This window comes from Odontesthes bonariensis, chromosome 8 (genome assembly GCF_027942865.1).
Source record: "Odontesthes bonariensis isolate fOdoBon6 chromosome 8, fOdoBon6.hap1, whole genome shotgun sequence".
In the NCBI taxonomy this organism is placed as follows: Eukaryota; Metazoa; Chordata; class Actinopteri; order Atheriniformes; family Atherinopsidae; genus Odontesthes; species Odontesthes bonariensis.
In genome coordinates this window covers 517,947-544,319 of record NC_134513.1, presented here as the reverse complement: position 1 = coordinate 544,319, position 26,373 = coordinate 517,947, and the positions used below count along the sequence as shown (strand labels likewise).

The 26,373-nt window shown below is 38.0% G+C and overlaps 2 protein-coding genes across 3 annotated transcripts in view; one reads left to right on the top strand and one right to left on the bottom strand.

Annotated features, from left to right (window-relative positions):
- Positions 1-24,594, bottom strand: part of LOC142385090 (metalloproteinase inhibitor 3) — a 60,621-nt gene extending 36,027 nt beyond the window's left edge. The window contains exon 1 of the mRNA XM_075471262.1: positions 24,133-24,594. Coding sequence (XP_075327377.1) covers positions 24,133-24,262 — 130 coding nt within the window. The 5' untranslated portion in view covers positions 24,263-24,594. The remainder of the gene's footprint in view (positions 1-24,132) is intronic.
- Positions 1-26,373, top strand: part of syn3 (synapsin III) — a 166,998-nt gene that overhangs the window by 93,421 nt on the left and 47,204 nt on the right. The gene's annotated exons all lie outside the window — the stretch shown is intronic.

Sequence of the window (26,373 nt, the reverse complement as noted above, 5' to 3'; positions counted from 1 at the left end):
AGTTAACATCAGCTACCATCAGTTAACATCAGTTACCATCAGTTAACATCAGCTACAATCAGTTACCATCAGCTACCATCTGTTATCATCAGTTACCATCTGTTATCATCAGTTACCATCAGTTACCATCAGTTACCATCAGTTACCATCAGTTATCATCATTTATCATCAGTTACCATCATTTATCATCAGTTACCATCAGTTATCATAAGTTACCATCAGCTACCATCAGCTACCATCAGTTAACATCAGTTACCATCAGTTATCATAAGTTACCATCAGCTACCATCAGTTACCATCAGTTAACATCAGTTACCATCAGTTACCATCAGTTATCATAAGTTACCATCAGCTACCATCAGTTAACATCAGCTACCATCAGTTAACATCAGTTACCATCAGTTAACATCAGCTACCATCAGCTACCATCAGCTACCATCAGTTAACATCAGTTACCATAAGTTATCATCAGTTACCATCAGTTACCATCAGTTATCATCAGTTACCATCAGTTACCATCAGTTACCATCAGTTACCATCATTTATAATCAGTTATCATAAGTTACCATCAGTTACCATCAGTTATCATCAGTTACCATCATTTATCATCAGTTACCATCAGTTACCATCAGTTACCATCAGTTATCATCATTTATCATCAGTTACCATCAGTTACCATCATTTATCATCAGTTACCATCAGTTACCATCAGTTACCATCATTTATCATCAGTTACCATCAGTTACCATCAGTTACCATCAGTTACCATCAGTTATCATAAGTTACCATCAGCTACCATCAGCTACCATCAGTTACCATCAGTTACCATCAGTTACCATCATTTATCATCAGTTACCATCAGCTACCATCAGCTACCATCATTTATCATCATTTACCATCAGTTACCATCAGCTACCATTAGCTACCATCATTTATCATCATTTACCATCAGTTACCATCAGTTATCATCATTTATCATCAGTTACCATCAGTTACCATCAGTTATCATCATTTATCATCAGCTATCATCATTTATCATCATTTACCATCAGTTACCATCAGCTACCATCAGTTACCATCATTTACCATCAGTTACCATCAGCTACCATCAGTTACCATCAGTTACCATCAGTTACCATCATTTATCATCAGTTACCATCAGCTACCATCAGCTACCATCATTTATCATCATTTACCATCAGTTACCATCAGCTACCATTAGCTACCATCATTTATCATCATTTACCATCAGTTACCATCAGTTATCATCATTTATCATCAGTTACCATCAGTTACCATCAGTTACCATCAGTTATCATCATTTATCATCAGCTATCATCATTTATCATCATTTACCATCAGTTACCATCAGCTACCATCAGTTACCATCATTTACCATCAGTTACCATCAGCTACCATCAGTTACCATCAGTTACCATCAGCTACCATCAGTTAACATCAGTTACCATCAGTTACCATCAGTTACCATCAGTTACCATCAGTTATCATAAGTTACCATCAGTTACCATCAGTTACCATCAGTTACCTTCAGTTACCATAAGTTACCATAAGTTACCATCAGTTACCATCAGCTACCATCAGTTACCATCAGTTACCATCAGTTACCATCAGTTACCATCAGTTATCATAAGTTACCATCAGTTACCATCAGCTACCATCAGCTACCATCAGTTACCATCAGCTACCATCAGTTATCATAAGTTACCATCAGCTACCATCAGCTACCATCAGTTATCATAAGTTACCATCAGCTACCATCAGTTACCATCAGCTACCATCAGTTACCATCAGTTATCATAAGTTACCATCAGTTACCATCAGTTACCATCAGCTACCATCAGTTACCATCAGTTATCATAAGTTACCATCAGTTACCATCAGTTACCATCAGCTACCATCAGCTACCATCAGCTACCATCAGTTACCATCAGCTACCATCAGTTATCATAAGTTACCATCAGCTACCATCAGCTACCATCAGCTACCATCAGTTAACATAAGTTACCATCAGCTACCATCAGCTACCATCAGTTAACATAAGTTACCATCAGTTATCATAAGTTACCATCAGCTACCATCAGCTACCATCAGTTATCATAAGCTACCATCAGTTACCATCAGCTACCATCAGTTATCATAAGTTACCATCAGCTACCATCAGCTACCATCAGTTAACATAAGTTACCATCAGCTACCATCAGCTACCATCAGCTACCATCAGTTACCATCAGCTACCATCAGTTATCATAAGTTACCATCAGCTACCATCAGCTACCATCAGTTATCATAAGTTACCATCAGCTACCATCAGCTACCATCAGTTATCATAAGCTACCATCAGTTACCATCAGTTATCATAAGTTACCATCAGCTACCATCAGCTACCATCAGTTAACATAAGTTACCATCAGCTACCATCAGCTACCATCAGTTACCATCAGCTACCATCAGCTACCATCAGTTACCATCAGCTACCATCAGTTATCATAAGTTACCATCAGCTACCATCAGCTACCATCAGCTACCATCAGTTACCATCAGCTACCATCAGCTACCATCAGTTAACATAAGTTACCATCAGCTACCATCAGCTACCATCAGTTACCATCAGCTACCATCAGTTATCATAAGTTACCATCAGCTACCATCAGCTACCATCAGTTACCATCAGCTACCATCAGTTACCATCAGTTACCATCATTTATCATCAGTTACCATCAGTTATCATCATTTATCATCAGCTATCATCATTTATCATCATTTACCATCAGTTACCATCAGCTACCATCAGTTACCATCATTTACCATCAGTTACCATCAGCTACCATCAGTTACCATCAGTTACCATCATTTATCATCAGCTACCATCAGTTACCATCATTAATCATCATTTACCATCAGCTACCATCAGCTACCATCAGTTAACATCAGTTACCATCAGCTACTATCAGTTACCATCAGCTACCATCAGTTCACATCAGCTACCATCAGTTACCATCATTTACCATCAGTTACCATCAACTACCAACAGCTACCATCAGTTATCATCAGTTATCATCAGTTATCATCAGCTACCATCAGTTACCATCAGTTATCATAAGTTACCATCAGCTACCATCAGTTAACATCAGTTACCATCAGTTATCATCAGTTATCATAAGTTAACATCAGCTACCATCAGTTAACATCAGTTACCATCAGTTACCATCAGTTACCATCAGTTACCATCAGTTATCATAAGTTACCATCAGTTACCATCAGTTACCATCAGTTACCTTCAGTTACCATAAGTTACCATAAGTTACCATCAGTTACCATCAGCTACCATCAGTTACCATCAGTTACCATCAGTTACCATCAGTTATCATAAGTTACCATCAGTTACCATCAGCTACCATCAGCTACCATCAGTTACCATCAGCTACCATCAGTTATCATAAGTTACCATCAGCTACCATCAGCTACCATCAGTTATCATAAGTTACCATCAGCTACCATCAGTTACCATCAGCTACCATCAGTTACCATTAGTTATCATAAGTTACCATCAGTTACCATCAGTTACCATCAGCTACCATCAGTTACCATCAGTTATCATAAGTTACCATCAGTTACCATCAGTTACCATCAGCTACCATCAGCTACCATCAGCTACCATCAGTTACCATCAGCTACCATCAGTTATCATAAGTTACCATCAGCTACCATCAGCTACCATCAGCTACCATCAGTTAACATAAGTTACCATCAGCTACCATCAGCTACCATCAGTTAACATAAGTTACCATCAGCTACCATCAGCTACCATCAGTTACCATCAGTTATCATAAGTTACCATCAGCTACCATCAGCTACCATCAGTTATCATAAGCTACCATCAGTTACCATCAGCTACCATCAGTTATCATAAGTTACCATCAGCTACCATCAGCTACCATCAGTTAACATAAGTTACCATCAGCTACCATCAGCTACCATCAGTTACCATCAGCTACCATCAGCTACCATCAGTTACCATCAGCTACCATCAGTTATCATAAGTTACCATCAGCTACCATCAGCTACCATCAGCTACCATCAGTTACCATCAGCTACCATCAGTTATCATAAGTTACCATCAGCTACCATCAGCTACCATCAGCTACCATCAGTTACCATCAGCTACCATCAGCTACCATCAGTTAACATAAGTTACCATCAGCTACCATCAGCTACCATCAGTTACCATCAGCTACCATCAGTTATCATAAGTTACCATCAGCTACCATCAGCTACCATCAGTTACCATCAGTTACCATCATTTATCATCAGTTACCATCAGTTATCATCATTTATCATCAGCTATCATCATTTATCATCATTTACCATCAGTTACCATCAGCTACCATCAGTTACCATCATTTACCATCATTTATCATCAGCTACCATCAGTTACCATCATTAATCATCATTTACCATCAGCTACCATCAGCTACCATCAGTTAACATCAGTTACCATCAGCTACTATCAGTTACCATCAGCTACCATCAGTTCACATCAGCTACCATCAGTTACCATCATTTACCATCAGTTACCATCAACTACCATCAGCTACCATCAGTTATCATCAGTTATCATCAGTTATCATCAGCTACCATCAGTTACCATCAGTTATCATAAGTTACCATCAGCTACCATCAGTTAACATCAGTTACCATCAGTTATCATCAGTTATCATAAGTTAACATCAGCTACCATCAGTTAACATCAGTTACCATCAGTTACCTTCAGTTACCATCAGTTACCATCAGTTATCATAAGTTACCATCAGTTACCATCAGTTACCTTCAGTTACCATAAGTTACCATAAGTTACCATCAGTTACCATCAGCTACCATCAGTTACCATCAGTTACCATCAGTTACCATCAGTTACCATCAGTTATCATAAGTTACCATCAGTTACCATCAGCTACCATCAGCTACCATCAGTTACCATCAGCTACCATCAGTTATCATAAGTTACCATCAGCTACCATCAGCTACCATCAGTTATCATAAGTTACCATCAGCTACCATCAGTTACCATCAGCTACCATCAGTTACCATCAGTTATCATAAGTTACCATCAGTTACCATCAGTTACCATAAGCTACCATCAGTTACCATCAGTTATCATAAGTTACCATCAGTTACCATCAGTTACCATCAGCTACCATCAGCTACCATCAGCTACCATCAGTTACCATCAGCTACCATCAGTTATCATAAGTTACCATCAGCTACCATCAGCTACCATCAGCTACCATCAGTTAACATAAGTTACCATCAGCTACCATCAGCTACCATCAGTTAACATAAGTTACCATCAGCTACCATCAGCTACCATCAGTTACCATCAGTTATCATAAGTTACCATCAGCTACCATCAGCTACCATCAGTTATCATAAGCTACCATCAGTTACCATCAGCTACCATCAGTTATCATAAGTTACCATCAGCTACCATCAGCTACCATCAGTTAACATAAGTTACCATCAGCTACCATCAGTTACCATCAGCTACCATCAGTTACCATCAGCTACCATCAGTTATCATAAGTTACCATCAGCTACCATCAGCTACCATCAGCTACCATCAGTTACCATCAGCTACCATCAGTTATCATAAGTTACCATCAGCTACCATCAGCTACCATCAGTTACCATAAGTTACCATCAGCTACCATCAGCTACCATCAGTTACCATCAGCTACCATCAGTTATCATAAGTTACCATCAGCTACCATCAGCTACCATCAGTTACCATCAGCTACCATCAGTTACCATCAGTTACCATCATTTATCATCAGTTACCATCATTTATCATCAGTTACCATCAGTTACCATCAGTTACCATCAGTTACCATCATTTACCATCATTTATCATCAGTTACCATCATTTATCATCAGTTACCATCAGCTACCATCAGCTACCATCAGCTACCATCAGTTACCATCAGCTACCATCAGTTACCATCAGCTACCATCAGTTACCATCAGCTACCATCAGTTACCATCAGCTACCATCAGTTACCATCAGCTACCATCAGTTACCATCATTTATCATAAGTTACCATCAGCTACCATCAGTTATCATCAGCTACCATCAGTTACCATCATTTATCATAAGTTACCATCAGTTACCATCAGCTAGCATCAGTTACCATCAGTTACCATCATTTATCATCAGTTACCATCAGTTATCATAAGTTACCATCAGTTACTATCAGTTACCATCAGTTATCATAAGTTATCATAAGTTACCATCAGTTACCATCAGTTACCATCAGTTACCATCATTTATCATCATTTATCATCAGTTACCATCAGTTACCATCAGTTACCATCATTTATCATCATTTATCATCAGTTACCATCAGTTACCATCAGTTACCATCATTTATCATCAGTTATCATCAGTTACCATCAGCTACCATCATTTATCATCAGTTACCATCAGTTACTATCAGTTATCATCAGTTATCATAAGTTACCATCAGTTACCATCATTTATCATCAGTTACCATCAGTTACCATCATTTATCATCAGTTATCATCAGTTACCATCAGCTACCATCATTTATCATCAGTTACCATCAGTTACTATCAGTTATCATCAGTTATCATCAGTTACCATCAGCTACCATCATTTATCATCAGTTACCATCAGTTACCATCATTTATCATCAGTTACCATCAGTTACCATCATTTATCATCAGTTACCATCAGTTATCATAAGTTACCATCAGTTACCATCATTTATCATCATTTATCATCAGTTACCATCATTTATCATCAGTTACCATCAGTTACCATCAGTTACCATCAGTTACCATCAGTTATCATAAGTTACCATCAGTTATCATAAGTTACCATCAGTTACCATCATTTATCATCAGTTACCATCAGTTATCATAAGTTACCATCAGTTACCATCAGTTACCATCAGTTATCATAAGTTACCATCAGTTACCATCAGCTATCATCAGTTACCATCAGTTATCATAAGTTACCATCAGTTACCATCAGTTACCATCAGTTATCATAAGTTACCATCAGTTACCATCAGTTACCATCAGTTACCATCATTTATCATCAGTTACCATCAGTTATCATAAGTTACCATCAGTTACCATCAGTTACCATCAGTTACCATCAGTTACCATCAGCTACCATCAGTTATCATCAGTTATCATAAGTTACCATCAGCTACCATCAGTTATCATAAGTTACCATCAGCTACCATCAGCTACCATCAGTTATCATAAGTTACCATCAGTTACCATCAGCTACCATCAGTTATCATAAGTTACCATCAGCTACCATCAGTTATCATAAGTTACCATCAGCTACCATCAGTTACCATCAGTTACCATCATTTATCATCATTTATCATCAGTTACCATCAGCTACCATCAGTTACCATCAGTTACCATCATTTATCATCATTTATCTTAAGTTACTATCAGCTACCATCAGTTATCATAAGTTACCATCAGTTACCATCAGCTACCATCAGTTATCATAAGTTACCATCAGTTACCATCAGCTACCATCAGTTATCATAAGTTACCATCAGCTACCATCAGTTATCATAAGTTACCATCAGCTACCATCAGTTACCATCAGTTACCATCAGTTATCATCATTTATCTTAAGTTACTATCAGCTACCATCAGTTATCATAAGTTACCATCAGCTACCATCATTTATCATCATTTATCATCAGTTACCATCAGCTACCATCAGTTACCATCAGTTACCATCAGCTATCATCAGCTACCATCAGTTACCATCAGTTACCATCATTTATCATCATTTATCATCAGTTACCATCAGCTACCATCAGTTACCATCAGTTACCATCATTTATCATCATTTATCTTAAGTTACTATCAGCTACCATCAGTTATCATAAGTTACCATCAGCTACCATCATTTATCATCATTTATCATCAGTTACCATCAGTTACCATCAGCTACCATCAGTTACCATCAGTTACCATCAGCTATCATCAGCTACCATCAGTTACCATCAGTTACCATCATTTATCATCATTTACCATCAGTTACCATCAGCTACCATCAGTTATCATCAGTTATCATAAGTTACCATCAGTTACCATCATTTATCATCAGTTACCATCAGTTACCATCATTTATCATCAGTTATCATCAGTTACCATCAGCTACCATCATTTATCATCAGTTACCATCAGTTACTATCAGTTATCATCAGTTATCATCAGTTACCATCAGCTACCATCATTTATCATCAGTTACCATCAGTTACCATCATTTATCATCAGTTACCATCAGTTACCATCATTTATCATCAGTTACCATCATTTATCATCAGTTACCATCAGTTATCATAAGTTACCATCAGTTACCATCAGTTACCATCAGTTACCATCATTTATCTTAAGTTACTATCAGCTACCATCAGTTATCATAAGTTACCATCAGCTACCATCAGTTACCATCAGTTACCATCATTTATCATCATTTATCATCAGTTACCATCAGTTACCATCAGTTACCATCAGCTACCATCAGTTACCATCAGTTACCATCAGCTATCATCAGCTACCATCAGTTACCATCAGTTACCATCATTTATCATCATTTACCATCAGCTACCATCAGTTATCATCAGTTATCATAAGTTACCATCAGCTACCATCAGTTACCATCAGTTACCATCAGCTACCATCAGCTACCATCAGTTACCATCAGCTACCATCAGCTACTATCAGTTATCATAAGTTACCATCAGCTACCATCAGTTATCATAAGTTACCATCAGCTACCATCAGCTACCATCAGCTACCATCAGTTATCATAAGTTACCATCAGCTACCATCAGTTACCATCATTTATCATCAGTTACCATCAGTTACCATCAGTTACCATCATTTATCATCATTTACCATCATTTATCATCAGTTACCATCATTTATCATCAGTTACCATCATTTATCTTCAGTTACCATCAGTTATCATAAGTTACCATCAGTTACCATCAGTTACCATCAGTTACCATCATTTATCATCAGTTACCATCAGTTATCATAAGTTACCATCAGTTACCATCAGTTACCATCAGTTACCATCATTTATCATCATTTATCATCAGTTACCATCAGCTACCATCAGTTATCATAAGTTACCATCAGTTACCATCAGCTACCATCAGTTATCATAAGTTACCATCAGCTACCATCAGTTATCATAAGTTACCATCAGCTACCATCAGTTATCATAAGTTACCATCAGCTACCATCAGTTACCAAGTTACCATCAGTTACCATCAGCTACCATCAGTTATCATAAGTTACCATCAGTTACCATCAGCTACCATCAGTTATCATAAGTTACCATCAGTTACCATCAGCTACCATCATTTATCATCATTTATCATAAGTTACCATCAGTTACCATCAGCTACCATCAGTTATCATAAGTTACTATCAGTTACCATCAGCTACCATCAGTTATCATAAGTTACCATCAGCTACCATCAGTTACCATCAGCTACCATCAGTTATCATAAGTTACCATCAGCTACCATCAGTTATCATAAGTTACCATCAGCTACCATCAGTTACCATCAGCTACCATCAGTTATCATAAGTTACCATCATTTACCATCAGTTACCATCAGTTACCATCAGCTACCATCAGTTACCATCAGTTACCATCAGTTATCATCAGTTACCATCAGCTACCATCAGTTATCATAAGTTACCATCAGTTATCATAAGTTACCATCAGCTACCATCAGTTACCATCAGCTACCATCAGTTACCATCATTTATCATCATTTATTATCAGTTATCATCAGTTACCATCAGCTACCATCATTTATCATCAGTTACCATCAGTTACTATCAGTTATCATCAGTTATCATAAGTTACCATCAGTTACCATCATTTATCATCAGTTATCATCAGTTACCATCAGCTACCATCATTTATCATCAGTTACCATCAGTTACTATCAGTTATCATCAGTTATCATAAGTTACCATCAGTTACCATCATTTATCATCAGTTACCATCAGTTACCATCATTTATCATCAGTTATCATCAGTTACCATCAGTTACCATCATTTATCATCAGTTACCATCAGTTACCATCAGTTACCATCATTTATCATCAGTTATCATCAGTTACCATCAGCTACCATCATTTATCATCAGTTACCATCAGTTACTATCAGTTATCATCAGTTACCATCAGTTACCATCAGTTACCATCATTTATCATAAGTTACCATCAGCTACCATCAGTTACCATCAGCTACCATCAGTTACCATCAGCTACCATCAGTTATCATCAGCTACCATCAGTTACCATCATTTATCATAAGTTACCATGAGTTACCATCAGTTACCATCAGTTACCATCATTTATCATCAGTTACCATCAGTTATCATAAGTTACCATCAGTTACTATCAGTTACCATCAGTTATCATAAGTTACCATCAGTTACCATCAGTTACCATCAGTTACCATCATTTATCATCATTTATCATCAGTTACCATCAGTTACCATCATTTATCATCATTTATTATCAGTTATCATCAGTTACCATCAGCTACCATCATTTATCATCAGTTACCATCAGTTACTATCAGTTATCATCAGTTATCATAAGTTACCATCAGTTACCATCATTTATCATCAGTTACCATCAGTTACCATCATTTATCATCAGTTATCATCAGTTACCATCAGCTACCATCATTTATCATCAGTTACCATCAGTTACTATCAGTTATCATCAGTTATCATAAGTTACCATCAGTTACCATCATTTATCATCAGTTACCATCAGTTACCATCATTTATCATCAGTTATCATCAGTTACCATCAGTTACCATCATTTATCATCAGTTACCATCAGTTACCATCAGTTACCATCATTTATCATCAGTTATCATCAGTTACCATCAGCTACCATCATTTATCATCAGTTACCATCAGTTACTATCAGTTATCATCAGTTACCATCAGTTACCATCAGTTACCATCATTTATCATCAGTTACCATCAGTTACCATCATTTATCATCATTTATCATCAGTTACCATCATTTATCATCAGTTACCATCAGTTATCATAAGTTACCATCAGCTACCATCAGCTACCATCAGTTAACATCAGTTACCATCAGTTATCATAAGTTACCATCATTTATCATCAGTTACCATCAGCTACCATCAGCTACCATCAGTTACCATCATTTATCATCATTTATCATCAGTTACCATCATTTATCATCAGTTACCATCAGTTACCATCAGTTACCATCATTTATCATCAGTTACCATCAGTTATCATAAGTTACCATCAGTTATCATAAGTTACCATCAGTTACCATCATTTATCATCAGTTACCATCAGTTATCATAAGTTACCATCAGTTATCATCAGTTACCATCAGTTATCATAAGTTACCATCAGTTACCATCAGTTACCATCAGTTATCATCAGTTACCATCAGTTACCATCAGTTACCATCATTTATCATCATTTATCATCAGTTACCATCAGTTATCATAAGTTACCATCAGTTACCATCATTTATCATCATTTATCATCAGTTACCATCAGTTATCATAAGTTACCATCAGTTACCATCAGCTACCATCAGTTATCATAAGTTACCATCAGTTACCATCAGCTACCATCAGTTATCATAAGTTACCATCAGCTACCATCAGTTATCATCAGTTACCATCATTTATCATCATTTATCATCAGTTACCATCAGCTACCATCAGTTACCATCAGTTACCATCATTTATCATCATTTATCATCAGTTACCATCATTTATCATCAGTTACCATCATTTATCATCAGTTACCATCAGTTATCATAAGTTACCATCAGCTACCATCAGTTATCATCAGTTACCATCATTTATCATCATTTATCATCAGTTACCATCAGCTACCATCAGCTACCATCAGTTACCATCAGTTACCATCATTTATCATCATTTATCTTAAGTTACTATCAGCTACCATCAGTTATCATAAGTTACCATCAGCTACCATCAGTTACCATCAGTTACCATCATTTATCATCATTTATCTTAAGTTACTATCAGCTACCATCAGTTATCATAAGTTACCATCAGTTACCATCAGCTACCATCAGTTATCATAAGTTACCATCAGTTACCATCAGCTACCATCAGTTATCATAAGTTACCATCAGCTACCATCAGTTATCATAAGTTACCATCAGCTACCATCAGTTACCATCAGTTACCATCAGTTATCATCATTTATCTTAAGTTACTATCAGCTACCATCAGTTATCATAAGTTACCATCAGCTACCATCATTTATCATCATTTATCATCAGTTACCATCAGTTACCATCAGCTACCATCAGTTACCATCAGTTACCATCAGCTATCATCAGCTACCATCAGTTACCATCAGTTACCATCATTTATCATCATTTATCATCAGTTACCATCAGCTACCATCAGTTACCATCAGTTACCATCATTTATCATCATTTATCTTAAGTTACTATCAGCTACCATCAGTTATCATAAGTTACCATCAGCTACCATCATTTATCATCATTTATCATCAGTTACCATCAGTTACCATCAGCTACCATCAGTTACCATCAGTTACCATCAGCTATCATCAGCTACCATCAGTTACCATCAGTTACCATCATTTATCATCATTTACCATCAGTTACCATCAGCTACCATCAGTTATCATCAGTTATCATAAGTTACCATCAGCTACCATCAGTTACCATCAGTTACCATCAGCTACCATCAGTTACCATCAGCTACCATCAGCTACCATCAGTTATCATAAGTTACCATCAGCTACCATCAGTTATCATAAGTTACCATCAGCTACCATCAGCTACCATCAGCTACCATCAGTTATCATAAGTTACCATCAGCTACCATCAGCTACCATCAGTTACCATCATTTATCATCAGTTACCATCAGTTACCATCAGTTACCATCATTTATCATCATTTACCATCATTTATCATCAGTTACCATCATTTATCATCAGTTACCATCATTTATCTTCAGTTACCATCAGTTATCATAAGTTACCATCAGTTACCATCAGTTACCATCAGTTACCATCATTTATCATCAGTTACCATCAGTTATCATAAGTTACCATCAGTTACCATCAGTTACCATCAGTTACCATCATTTATCATCATTTATCATCAGTTACCATCAGCTACCATCAGTTATCATAAGTTACCATCAGTTACCATCAGCTACCATCAGTTATCATAAGTTACCATCAGCTACCATCAGTTATCATAAGTTACCATCAGCTACCATCAGTTACCAAGTTACCATCATTTATCATCAGCTACCATCAGTTATCATAAATTACCATCAGCTACCATCATTTATCATCATTTATCATAAGTTACCATCAGTTACCATCAGCTACCATCAGTTATCATAAGTTACCATCAGTTACCATCAGCTACCATCAGTTATCATAAGTTACCATCAGTTACCATCAGCTACCATCATTTATCATCATTTATCATAAGTTACCATCAGTTACCATCAGCTACCATCAGTTATCATAAGTTACTATCAGTTACCATCAGCTACCATCAGTTATCATGAGTTACCATCAGCTACCATCAGTTACCATCAGCTACCATCAGTTATCATCAGTTACCATCATCTACCATCAGTTACCATCAGTTACCATCAGCTACCATCAGTTACCATCAGTTACCATCAGTTATCATCAGTTACCATCAGTTACCATCAGTTATCATCAGTTACCATCAGTTACCATCAGCTACCATCAGTTACCATCAGTTACCATCAGTTATCATCAGCTACCATCAGTTATCATGAGTTACCATCAGCTACCATCAGTTACCATCAGCTACCATCAGTTATCATCAGTTACCATCATCTACCATCAGTTACCATCAGTTACCATCAGCTACCATCAGTTACCATCAGTTACCATCAGTTACCATCAGTTACCATCAGTTATCATCAGTTACCATCAGTTACCATCAGCTACCATCAGTTACCATCAGTTACCATCAGTTACCATCAGCTACCATCATCTACCATCAGTTACCATCAGTTACCATCAGCTACCATCAGTTACCATCAGTTACCATCAGTTATCATCAGTTACCATCAGTTACCATCAGTTATCATCAGTTACCATCAGCTACCATCAGTTATCATAAGTCACCATCATTTATCATCAGTTACCATCAGCTACCATCAGCTACCATCATTTATCATCATTTACCATCAGTTACCATCAGCTACCATTAGCTACCATCATTTATCATCATTTACCATCAGCTATCATCATTTATCATCAGTTACCATCAGTTATCATCATTTATCATCAGTTACCATCAGTTACCATCAGTTATCATCATTTATCATCAGTTACCATCATTTATCATCAGTTACCATCAGTTACCATCAGTTACCATCAGTTATCATCAGTTACCATCAGTTACCATCAGTTACCATCATTTATCATCAGTTACCATCAGTTATCATCAGTTACCATCAGCTACCATCAGCTACCATCAGTTCCCATCAGTTACCATCAGTTACCATCAGTTACCATCAGCTACCATCATTTATCATCATTTACCATCAGTTACCATCAGTTACCATCAGTTACCATCAGCTACCATCATTTATCATCAGTTACCATCAGCTACCATCATTTATCATCATTTACCATCAGTTACCATCAGTTACCATCAGTTACCATCAGCTACCATCAGTTACCATCAGTTACCATCAGTTATCATCAGTTATCATCAGTTACCATCAGCTACCATCAGCTACCATCATTTATCATCATTTACCATCAGTTACCATCAGTTACCATCAGCTACCATCAGTTATCATCAGTTATCATAAGTTACCATCAGCTACCATCAGCTACCATCAGTTACCATCAGCTACCATCAGTTACCATCAGTTACCATCAGTTACCATCAGCTACCATCAGCTACCATCAGTTACCATCAGTTATCATAAGTTACCATCAGTTACCATCAGTTACCATCAGCTACCATCAGCTACCATCAGCTACCATCAGTTATCATAAGTTACCATCAGTTACCATCAGTTACCATCAGCTACCATCAGCTACCATCAGCTACCATCAGCTACCATCAGTTATCATAAGCTACCATCAGTTACCATCAGCTACCATCAGTTATCATAAGTTACCATCAGCTACCATCAGTTACCATCATTTACCATCAGCTACCATAAGCTACCATCAGTTACCATCAGCTACGATCAGTTACCATCATTTATCATCATTTACCATCAGTTACCATCAGCTACCATCAGCTACCATCAGTTACCATCAGCTACCATCAGCTACCATCAGTTATCATCAGTTATCATAAGTTACCATAAGCTACCATCAGCTACCATCAGTTACCATCAGCTACCATCAGCTACCATCAGTTACCATCAGTTACCATCAGTTACCATCATCTATCATCATTTACCATCAGTTACCATCAGTTACCATCAGCTACCATCAGTTATCATCAGTTATCATAAGTTACCATCAGCTACCATCAGTTACCATCAGTTACCATCAGCTACCATCAGTTACCATCAGTTATCATAAGTTACCATCAGTTACCATCAGTTACCATCAGTTACCATCAGTTATCATAAGTTACCATCAGTTACCATCAGTTACCATCAGCTACCATCAGCTACCATCAGTTACCATCAGTTACCATCAGTTACCATCAGCTACCATCAGTTACCATCAGTTATCATAACTTACCATCAGTTACCATCAGTTACCATCAGTTACCATCAGTTACCATCAGCTACCATCAGTTACCATCAGTTACCATCAGTTACCATCAGTTACCATCAGTTATCATCAGTTATCATAAGTTACCATCAGTTACCATCAGTTACCATCAGCTACCATCAGCTACCATCAGTTACCATCAGCTACCATCAGTTATCATAAGTTACCATCAGCTACCATCAGCTACCATCAGTTATCATAAGTTACCATCAGCTACCATCAGTTACCATCAGCTACCATCAGTTACCATCAGTTATCATAAGTTACCATCAGTTACCATCAGTTACCATCAGCTACCATCAGTTACCATCAGTTATCATAAGTTACCATCAGTTACCATCAGTTACCATCAGCTACCATCAGTTACCATCAGCTACCATCAGTTACCATCAGTTATCATAAGTTACCATCAGCTACCATCAGCTACCATCAGTTACCATCAGCTACCATCAGTTATCATAAGTTACCATCAGCTACCATCAGCTACCATCAGCTACCATCAGTTAACATAAGTTACCATCAGCTACCATCAGCTACCATCAGTTAACATAAGTTACCATCAGCTACCATCAGCTACCATCAGTTAACATAAGTTACCATCAGCTACCATCAGCTACCATCAGTTAACATAAGTTACCATCAGCTACCATCAGTTACCATCAGCTACCATCAGTTATCATAAGTTACCATCAGCTACCATCAGCTACCATCAGTTACCATCAGTTATCATAAGTTACCATCAGCTACCATCAGCTACCATCAGTTACCATCAGCTACCATCAGTTATCATAAGTTACCATCAGCTACCATCAGCTACCATCAGCTACCATCAGTTAACATAAGTTACCATCAGCTACCATCAGCTACCATCAGCTACCATCAGTTAACATAAGTTACCATCAGCTACCATCAGTTACCATCAGTTATCATAAGTTACCATCAGCTACCATCAGCTACCATCAGTTACCATCAGCTACCATCAGTTATCATAAGTTACCATCAGCTACCATCAGCTACCATCAGCTAACATAAGTTACCATCAGCTACCATCAGTTACCATCAGCTACCATCAGCTACCATCAGTTACCATCAGCTACCATCAGTTATCATAAGTTACCATCAGCTACCATCAGCTACCATCAGCTACCATCAGTTACCATCAGCTACCATCAGTTATCATAAGTTACCATCAGTTACCATCAGCTACCATCAGCTACCATCAGTTAACATAAGTTACCATCAGCTACCATCAGTTACCATCAGCTACCATCAGTTATCATAAGTTACCATCAGCTACCATCAGCTACCATCAGTGACCATCAGCTACTATCATTTATCATCAGTTACCATCATTTATCATCAGTTACCATCAGTTACCATCAGTTACCATCATTTATCATCATTTATCATCAGTTACCATCAGCTACCATCAGTTACCATCATTTATCATCAGTTACCATCATTTATCATCAGTTACCATCATTTATCATCAGTTACCATCAGCTACCATCAGCTACCATCAGCTACCATCAGTTACCATCAGCTACCATCAGTTACCATCAGCTACCATCAGTTACCATCAGCTACCATCAGTTACCATCATTTATCATAAGTTACCATCAGTTACCATCAGCTACCATCAGTTATCATCAGCTACCATCAGTTACCATCATTTATCATAAGTTACCATCAGCTACCATCAGTTACCATCAGTTACCATCATTTATCATCAGTTACCATCAGTTATCATAAGTTACCATCAGTTATCATAAGTTACCATCAGTTACCATCATTTATCATCAGTTACCATCAGTTACCATCAGTTACCATCATTTATCATCATTTATCATCAGTTACCATCAGTTACCATCAGTTACCATCAGTTATCATCATTTATCATCAGTTACCATCAGTTACTATCAGTTATCATCAGTTATCATAAGTTACCATCAGTTACCATCATTTATCATCAGTTACCATCAGTTACCATCATTTATCATCAGTTATCATCAGTTACCATCAGCTACCATCATTTATCATCAGTTACCATCAGTTACTATCAGTTATCATCAGTTATCATCAGTTACCATCAGCTACCATCATTTATCATCAGTTACCATCAGTTACCATCATTTATCATCAGTTACCATCAGTTACCATCATTTATCATCAGTTACCATCATTTATCATCAGTTACCATCAGTTATCATAAGTTACCATCAGTTACCATCAGTTACCATCAGTTACCATCATTTATCTTAAGTTACTATCAGCTACCATCAGTTATCATAAGTTACCATCAGCTACCATCAGTTACCATCAGTTACCATCATTTATCATCATTTATCATCAGTTACCATCAGTTACCATCAGTTACCATCAGCTACCATCAGTTACCATCAGTTACCATCAGCTATCATCAGCTACCATCAGTTACCATCAGTTACCATCATTTATCATCATTTACCATCAGCTACCATCAGTTATCATCAGTTATCATAAGTTACCATCAGCTACCATCAGTTACCATCAGTTACCATCAGCTACCATCAGCTACCATCAGTTACCATCAGCTACCATCAGCTACTATCAGTTATCATAAGTTACCATCAGCTACCATCAGTTATCATAAGTTACCATCAGCTACCATCAGCTACCATCAGCTACCATCAGTTATCATAAGTTACCATCAGCTACCATCAGTTACCATCATTTATCATCAGTTACCATCAGTTACCATCAGTTACCATCATTTATCATCATTTACCATCATTTATCATCAGTTACCATCATTTATCATCAGTTACCATCATTTATCTTCAGTTACCATCAGTTATCATAAGTTACCATCAGTTACCATCAGTTACCATCAGTTACCATCATTTATCATCAGTTACCATCAGTTATCATAAGTTACCATCAGTTACCATCAGTTACCATCAGTTACCATCATTTATCATCATTTATCATCAGTTACCATCAGCTACCATCAGTTATCATAAGTTACCATCAGTTACCATCAGCTACCATCAGTTATCATAAGTTACCATCAGCTACCATCAGTTATCATAAGTTACCATCAGCTACCATCAGTTATCATAAGTTACCATCAGCTACCATCAGTTATCAAGTTACCATCAGTTACCATCAGCTACCATCAGTTATCATAAGTTACCATCAGTTACCATCAGCTACCATCAGTTATCATAAGTTACCATCAGTTACCATCAGCTACCATCATTTATCATCATTTATCATAAGTTACCATCAGTTACCATCAGCTACCATCAGTTATCATAAGTTACTATCAGTTACCATCAGCTACCATCAGTTATCATAAGTTACCATCAGCTACCATCAGTTACCATCAGCTACCATCAGTTATCATAAGTTACCATCAGCTACCATCAGTTATCATAAGTTACCATCAGCTACCATCAGTTACCATCAGCTACCATCAGTTATCATAAGTTACCATCATTTACCATCAGTTACCATCAGTTACCATCAGCTACCATCAGTTACCATCAGTTACCATCAGTTATCATCAGTTACCATCAGCTACCATCAGTTATCATAAGTTACCATCAGTTATCATAAGTTACCATCAGCTACCATCAGTTACCATCAGCTACCATCAGTTACCATCATTTATCATAAGTTACCATCAGTTACCATCAGCTACCATCAGTTATCATCAGCTACCATCAGTTACCATCATTTATCATAAGTTACCATGAGTTACCATCAGTTACCATCAGTTACCATCATTTATCATCAGTTACCATCAGTTATCATAAGTTACCATCAGTTACTATCAGTTACCATCAGTTATCATAAGTTACCATCAGTTACCATCAGTTACCATCAGTTACCATCATTTATCATCATTTATCATCAGTTACCATCAGTTACCATCATTTATCATCATTTATTATCAGTTATCATCAGTTACCATCAGCTACCATCATTTATCATCAGTTACCATCAGTTACTATCAGTTATCATCAGTTATCATAAGTTACCATCAGTTACCATCATTTATCATCAGTTACCATCAGTTACCATCATTTATCATCAGTTATCATCAGTTACCATCAGCTACCATCATTTATCATCAGTTACCATCAGTTACTATCAGTTATCATCAGTTATCATAAGTTACCATCAGTTACCATCATTTATCATCAGTTACCATCAGTTACCATCATTTATCATCAGTTATCATCAGTTACCATCAGTTACCATCATTTATCATCAGTTACCATCAGTTACCATCAGTTACCATCATTTATCATCAGTTATCATCAGTTACCATCAGCTACCATCATTTATCATCAGTTACCATCAGTTACTATCAGTTATCATCAGTTACCATCAGTTACCATCAGTTACCATCATTTATCATCAGTTACCATCAGTTACCATCATTTATCATCATTTATCATCAGTTACCATCATTTATCATCAGTTACCATCAGTTATCATAAGTTACCATCAGCTACCATCAGCTACCATCAGTTAACATCAGTTACCATCAGTTATCATAAGTTACCATCATTTATCATCAGTTACCATCAGCTACCATCAGTTACCATCATTTATCATCATTTATCATCAGTTACCATCATTTATCATCAGTTACCATCAGTTACCATCAGTTACCATCATTTATCATCAGTTACCATCAGTTATCATAAGTTACCATCAGTTATCATAAGTTACCATCAGTTACCATCATTTATCATCAGTTACCATCAGTTATCATAAGTTACCATCAGTTATCATCAGTTACCATCAGTTATCATAAGTTACCATCAGTTACCATCAGTTACCATCAGTTATCATCAGTTACCATCAGTTACCATCAGTTACCATCATTTATCATCATTTATCATCAGTTACCATCAGTTATCATAAGTTACCATCAGTTACCATCATTTATCATCATTTATCATCAGTTACCATCAGTTATCATAAGTTACCATCAGTTACCATCAGCTACCATCAGTTATCATAAGTTACCATCAGTTACCATCAGCTACCATCAGTTATCATAAGTTACCATCAGCTACCATCAGTTATCATCAGTTACCATCATTTATCATCATTTATCATCAGTTACCATCAGCTACCATCAGTTACCATCAGTTACCATCATTTATCATCATTTATCATCAGTTACCATCATTTATCATCAGTTACCATCATTTATCATCAGTTACCATCAGTTATCATAAGTTACCATCAGCTACCATCAGTTATCATCAGTTACCATCATTTATCATCATTTATCATCAGTTACCATCAGCTACCATCAGCTACCATCAGTTACCATCAGTTACCATCATTTATCATCATTTATCTTAAGTTACTATCAGCTACCATCATTTATCATCATTTATCATCAGTTACCATCAGTTACCATCAGTTACCATCAGCTACCATCAGTTACCATCAGTTACCATCAGCTACCATCAGCTACCATCAGTTACCATCAGCTACCATCAGTTACCATCAGCTACCATCAGCTATCATCAGCTACCATCAGTTACCATCAGTTACCATCATTTATCATCATTTACCATCAGTTACCATCAGCTACCATCAGCTACCATCAGTTATCATCAGTTACCATCAGCTACCATCAGCTACCATCAGTTATCATCAGCTACCATCAGCTACCATCAGCTACCATCAGTTATCATCAGCTACCATCAGCTACCATCAGTTACCATCAGTTACCATCATTTACCATCAGCTACCATCAGCTACCATAAGTTACCATCAGCTACCATCAGTTATCATAAGTTACCATCAGCTACCATCAGCTACCATCAGTTACCATCATTTATCATCAGTTACCATCAGTTACCATCAGTTACCATCATTTATCATCATTTATCATCATTTACCATCATTTATCATCAGTTACCATCATTTATCATCAGTTACCATCATTTATCATCAGTTACCATCAGTTATCATAAGTTACCATCAGTTACCATCAGTTACCATCAGTTACCATCATTTATCATCATTTATCATCAGTTACCATCAGCTACCATCAGTTATCATAAGTTACCATCATTTATCATCAGCTACCATCAGTTATCATAAGTTACCATCAGCTACCATCATTTATCATCATTTATCATAAGTTACCATCAGTTACCATCAGTTATCATAAGTTACTATCAGTTACCATCAGCTACCATCAGCTACCATCAGTTACCATCAGCTACCATCAGTTATCATAAGTTACCATCAGCTACCATCAGTTACCATCAGTTACCATCAGTTACCATCAGTTACCATAAGTTACCATCAGTTACCATCAGTTACCATAAGTTACCATCAGGTTAGGTTAGGTTACCCCAACCCTGAACGTCACTGCAGGTGAGAAAGTTTTGTTTTCCACATCTGTCTTTTACTGGCTCTGTGGATGAAAGCGTGTTTTCTTAGTTTAAAGTCACAGAAGGAGCTCCAGTTAAAGAGAGAAAGAGGTTCCCAACACATCAGAGCAACATCGGATCCTTTTCCTTTAGTGTTTCTGAACTTAACTATAGTTTGAAGCCACAGTCCTAACTGAAGGAAAACTGACCCAGATGAGCATCCTCCACATCCTGCCGGTCTTTCAGAAGCGTTGCCCCCAGAGGATGGAGGGGTAAGAGGGGTAAGAGGGGCTGAGAGCATTCAGAGCCACCAGGCTAAGCCAGGTTCTGCTGTGGCTGCCAACACCAGCAGCTGTGTGAGCCTCAGAGAGACCCAGTGGCATCGCATGAGTGTGTGAGGGAGTCCAACCGGGTCAGCCGGCTGAGGACCCGGCCGCCTGGTTATCAGGGGAAAGAACCACAGAGAGGGAGGCTGTTCTGAGTGTCAGAATTCAAAGGCTTTCCTTCTAAATGTGGGCTCCCCTGAAGCCTAAACATCCACCTCCTCCTTACTGAGGCACCACAGAGGATTCACCAAAGCCTTGTTGTGAATTACCGCCCACGTCAGAACCGAACCCGGTGATGTGCACCCACAGATGGGCTGCAGACCGCCACATGAACCCCCAAATATGGAGCCAAACCTCTCTGAAACCAGTCAAATCTTTACTTTAATCTTTACTTTAATGCATTTACAGCAGCGTGCGTCTCAGGCAGGATAAAATCTGCTGCCTTCAACACGCTTCTGTGTGGAAAGAATGCGTTTCATTTCAGATTAATGTGGTTTTAAGCCCCGGCAGGTGAACAGCATCATTAAAGATGACCTCAGCCTGTCCGCCTGCACATGCACCTGCACATGCACATGCACCTGCACATGCACCAGCACCTGCACATGCACCAGCACATGGCTGCAGTGTGTAATCATTAAACTGAGGGATTATTGTCTGCTTGTGTTTCCACGGCACCTCAGAGTCTCATGACGGCCGACACACCGCAGCCTGAGAGTGACCTGAAACCATCCGAACCACCTCAGACACCCCGAAAAGGCAAGCTAACCCTAACCCTAGGCAAGGCAGTTTTATTTATAGAGCAACAATTCGTACACAAGGTAACTCAAAAGCCCCCCCGACCCCCCATAATCCTCAGGTCTCTGCTCTGTTTTCCAACAACAGAGGCGAGGTGGGACTGAAGCAGAGTTCCTGTTATTCTGAACAGTGCAGGTAGTTAAAACAAGCAGAGCGCGCACGGTAATAAGCAGGATTAGAAGGTGTGAGCTGGGTCCAGTGCACGAGCAACAGCACAACATAGTGCACGTGGGATGCCACAGACTGTAGCCCGGCTACAGTCTGTGTAATATCCAATGATTATAACACCAAATTATTCCATAAAATATGAAAAGTTGTTCAAAACGTTACCTTGGTTTAGGTAACTTTTACTAAAATAAAAGCTTTTCAACATTCATGACCAATTACTATTAATTACCGGAAAACATCCAGACAAATATCAGAAACACATCAGCAATACCACAAAGTAAGAACAGTTTGGTGTTCTAATCATCTGGCTAAATCTGGGTCCGCTCCGGTGTTTAGGTGCTCCCGCTGCGCCGGCAGTTAAAGCGCCTGATCCACATTTAAAGCAGCTACGGTGGCCCTGAGGGCCCAAACGCTGCTCACTTTATGTGCAGCAGAACTTTAGACTCTGATAAACAACATTTAGAGCAGCTGAAACAGACAGAACTGGAGTTATTATTATTATTTTAAGGCTTCACGGACTCACCGATGTCGGAGTGGCAGAAGGCGTCCTGCGGGTGCGTCATGGCGCACGAGCAGCCCTCCGTCAGCTGGTTGACCTGCAGGCTGCTGAACACGAGCAGCAGGCTGATCAGCTGCTGGTGCACGGGCTGCATTCTGCACGGGGTCCCGCTGATCTGCTGGGTGGGGGCGCGGAGAGTCCTGGTCCTGGTCCTGGTCCTCTAACAGGTCCTGGCTCTGGATTCTGGCTCTGGTCCGGGTCCGGGTCCTGGCTCTGGCTCTAACCTCCCTGCTGTGGCTGCTGTGCGTCCCTCTCTCCGCTGCTCTGCTGCTGGATGGAAGCGCGTACAGTCCTGGCTCTGATTCTGGATTCTGGGTCCTGGTTCTAACGGGTCCGGGTCCTGGCTCTGGCTGTAACCTCCCTGGCTGCTGCTGTGGCTGCTGTGAGTCCCTCTCTCCGCTGCGCAGCGGCTCATATACGGCGGAGCGCCCCGGAGGCGCGTCCACGCCCCCCTCTCCTCTCCACCTCTGCGGCGCGCGGCCGCTGCGGCCAATCAGAGGCCGCTGATTGGATGACAAGAGATCCTGGAAGATCCTGGAAGATCCTGGAAGTTTAACCAACAAAGAAAAAAAGCTTCCGAACCAACTTAAAAACATGAGAAAATAGAATAAATCTGATATTTATCATCATTTAAATTCACTTTAGAATTAAAATAAACTTCTAAAATCTGACTATAATCTTCCTTCGTTTAATATTAATCTACAGAATAGTTTTTACTTTTTATTTCTTGATATGTCGTCAGAAAAAAGAGAAAAAAGTTTTTATTGTAGACGTGTAAAATAAATATTATTTATTATCTGAGAGTTAGAGGACCCATCAGACCTGCTGAGTTTCAGTCCACTTCTCCCCGTTTCCCTCCCAAGTTGGACACAACACTGGTTCATCTCTTGAGTTAGGAGCCTTTTTCCTGCCTGAATGCTTCACAGCTCAGAGTTAAGTGGCTTAACAAAGAGAAAACTGGACTGAAAATGAGGAAAAAAGCAGAAAATGTCCAAATAAAAACTCTGAAAAACCTTCAGAAAGTGTTGAAACTATTGCTGAAGATCACTTAAGCTGCTTGGATGCAAAATATAAAGAAATAAGAGGCGTCTCATGACCAAAATGCTCCAAAAACCACATAAAATACTTAATATGGCTGTCACAATCATACACATGTAGTTGGAAATGAATTAAATTATAATTAAATGTCTGTTTCTGTTTCACTATTTGAGTAAATTAAGTTCGGTTGTGTCTGAGGCCGACATGTTATCGCTGCTCAGGGACTCAGGACCTGGTGTTCCTCTGGGTTATATAATCAGGTCTGCCTGACTTCATTAACAGTTATCTGAGTCTAAAGAGGCGGCGAGGTCAGACAGAGGCTCAGTCCTGCTGATAAGGACGAGCTTCAGCTTTCTGCTTTAAAGAAAATAACTGGAAAAAGTGACTCTGTTCAGAGACTTTAACAGAGACTGAATCTGTCTGACTCTGCATTATCCTGCTCATTATGCTGATAAATACAGTAAATTAGTGCTGTTTGAGGCTGAGAGGGTCCCTGTGGGTTTATTTATTTATTCATATATTTATTTATGGTTTATTTATTCATTTATTTATGGTTTATTTATTTATTAATATATTTATTTATGGCTTATTTATTGCTTATTCATTTATGGTTTATTTGTTTGGTTATTTATTTATAGTTTATTTATTTATTCGTTTATTTAGGGTTTATTTATTTATTAAAATATTAATTTATTTATAGTTTATTTATTTATTCGTTTATTTAGGGTTTATTTATTTATTAAAATATAAATTTATTTCTGGTTTATTTATTTATTCATTTATCTATGGTTTATTTATTTATTAATATATTTGTTTATTTGTTTGTTTGTTTGTGTGTTTATTTATTGATTTATTTCTGGTTTGTTTATAGTTTATTGATTTATTTCTGGTTTGTTTGGGCGCTGACACTTTACAGACCATCAGTGTTTGTCCTGACGTCTCCGGGACCAGAAAAGTCAGATGTGAGAATATAAGATGAACATGAATAATCCACCAGCTTTACAGATGTTTACAGAGTGAAAGTTTACAGTTGGCAGATGAAGCTGCAGCTAAAGTCCATTAAATCAGTCAAATATGCAAACGTTAAAATGATGTTTGCCTAAAATATTACGCTGATGATAAATATGTTCAGACTCGGTTTCAGCTCAGAAACATGATCGTCCCTCC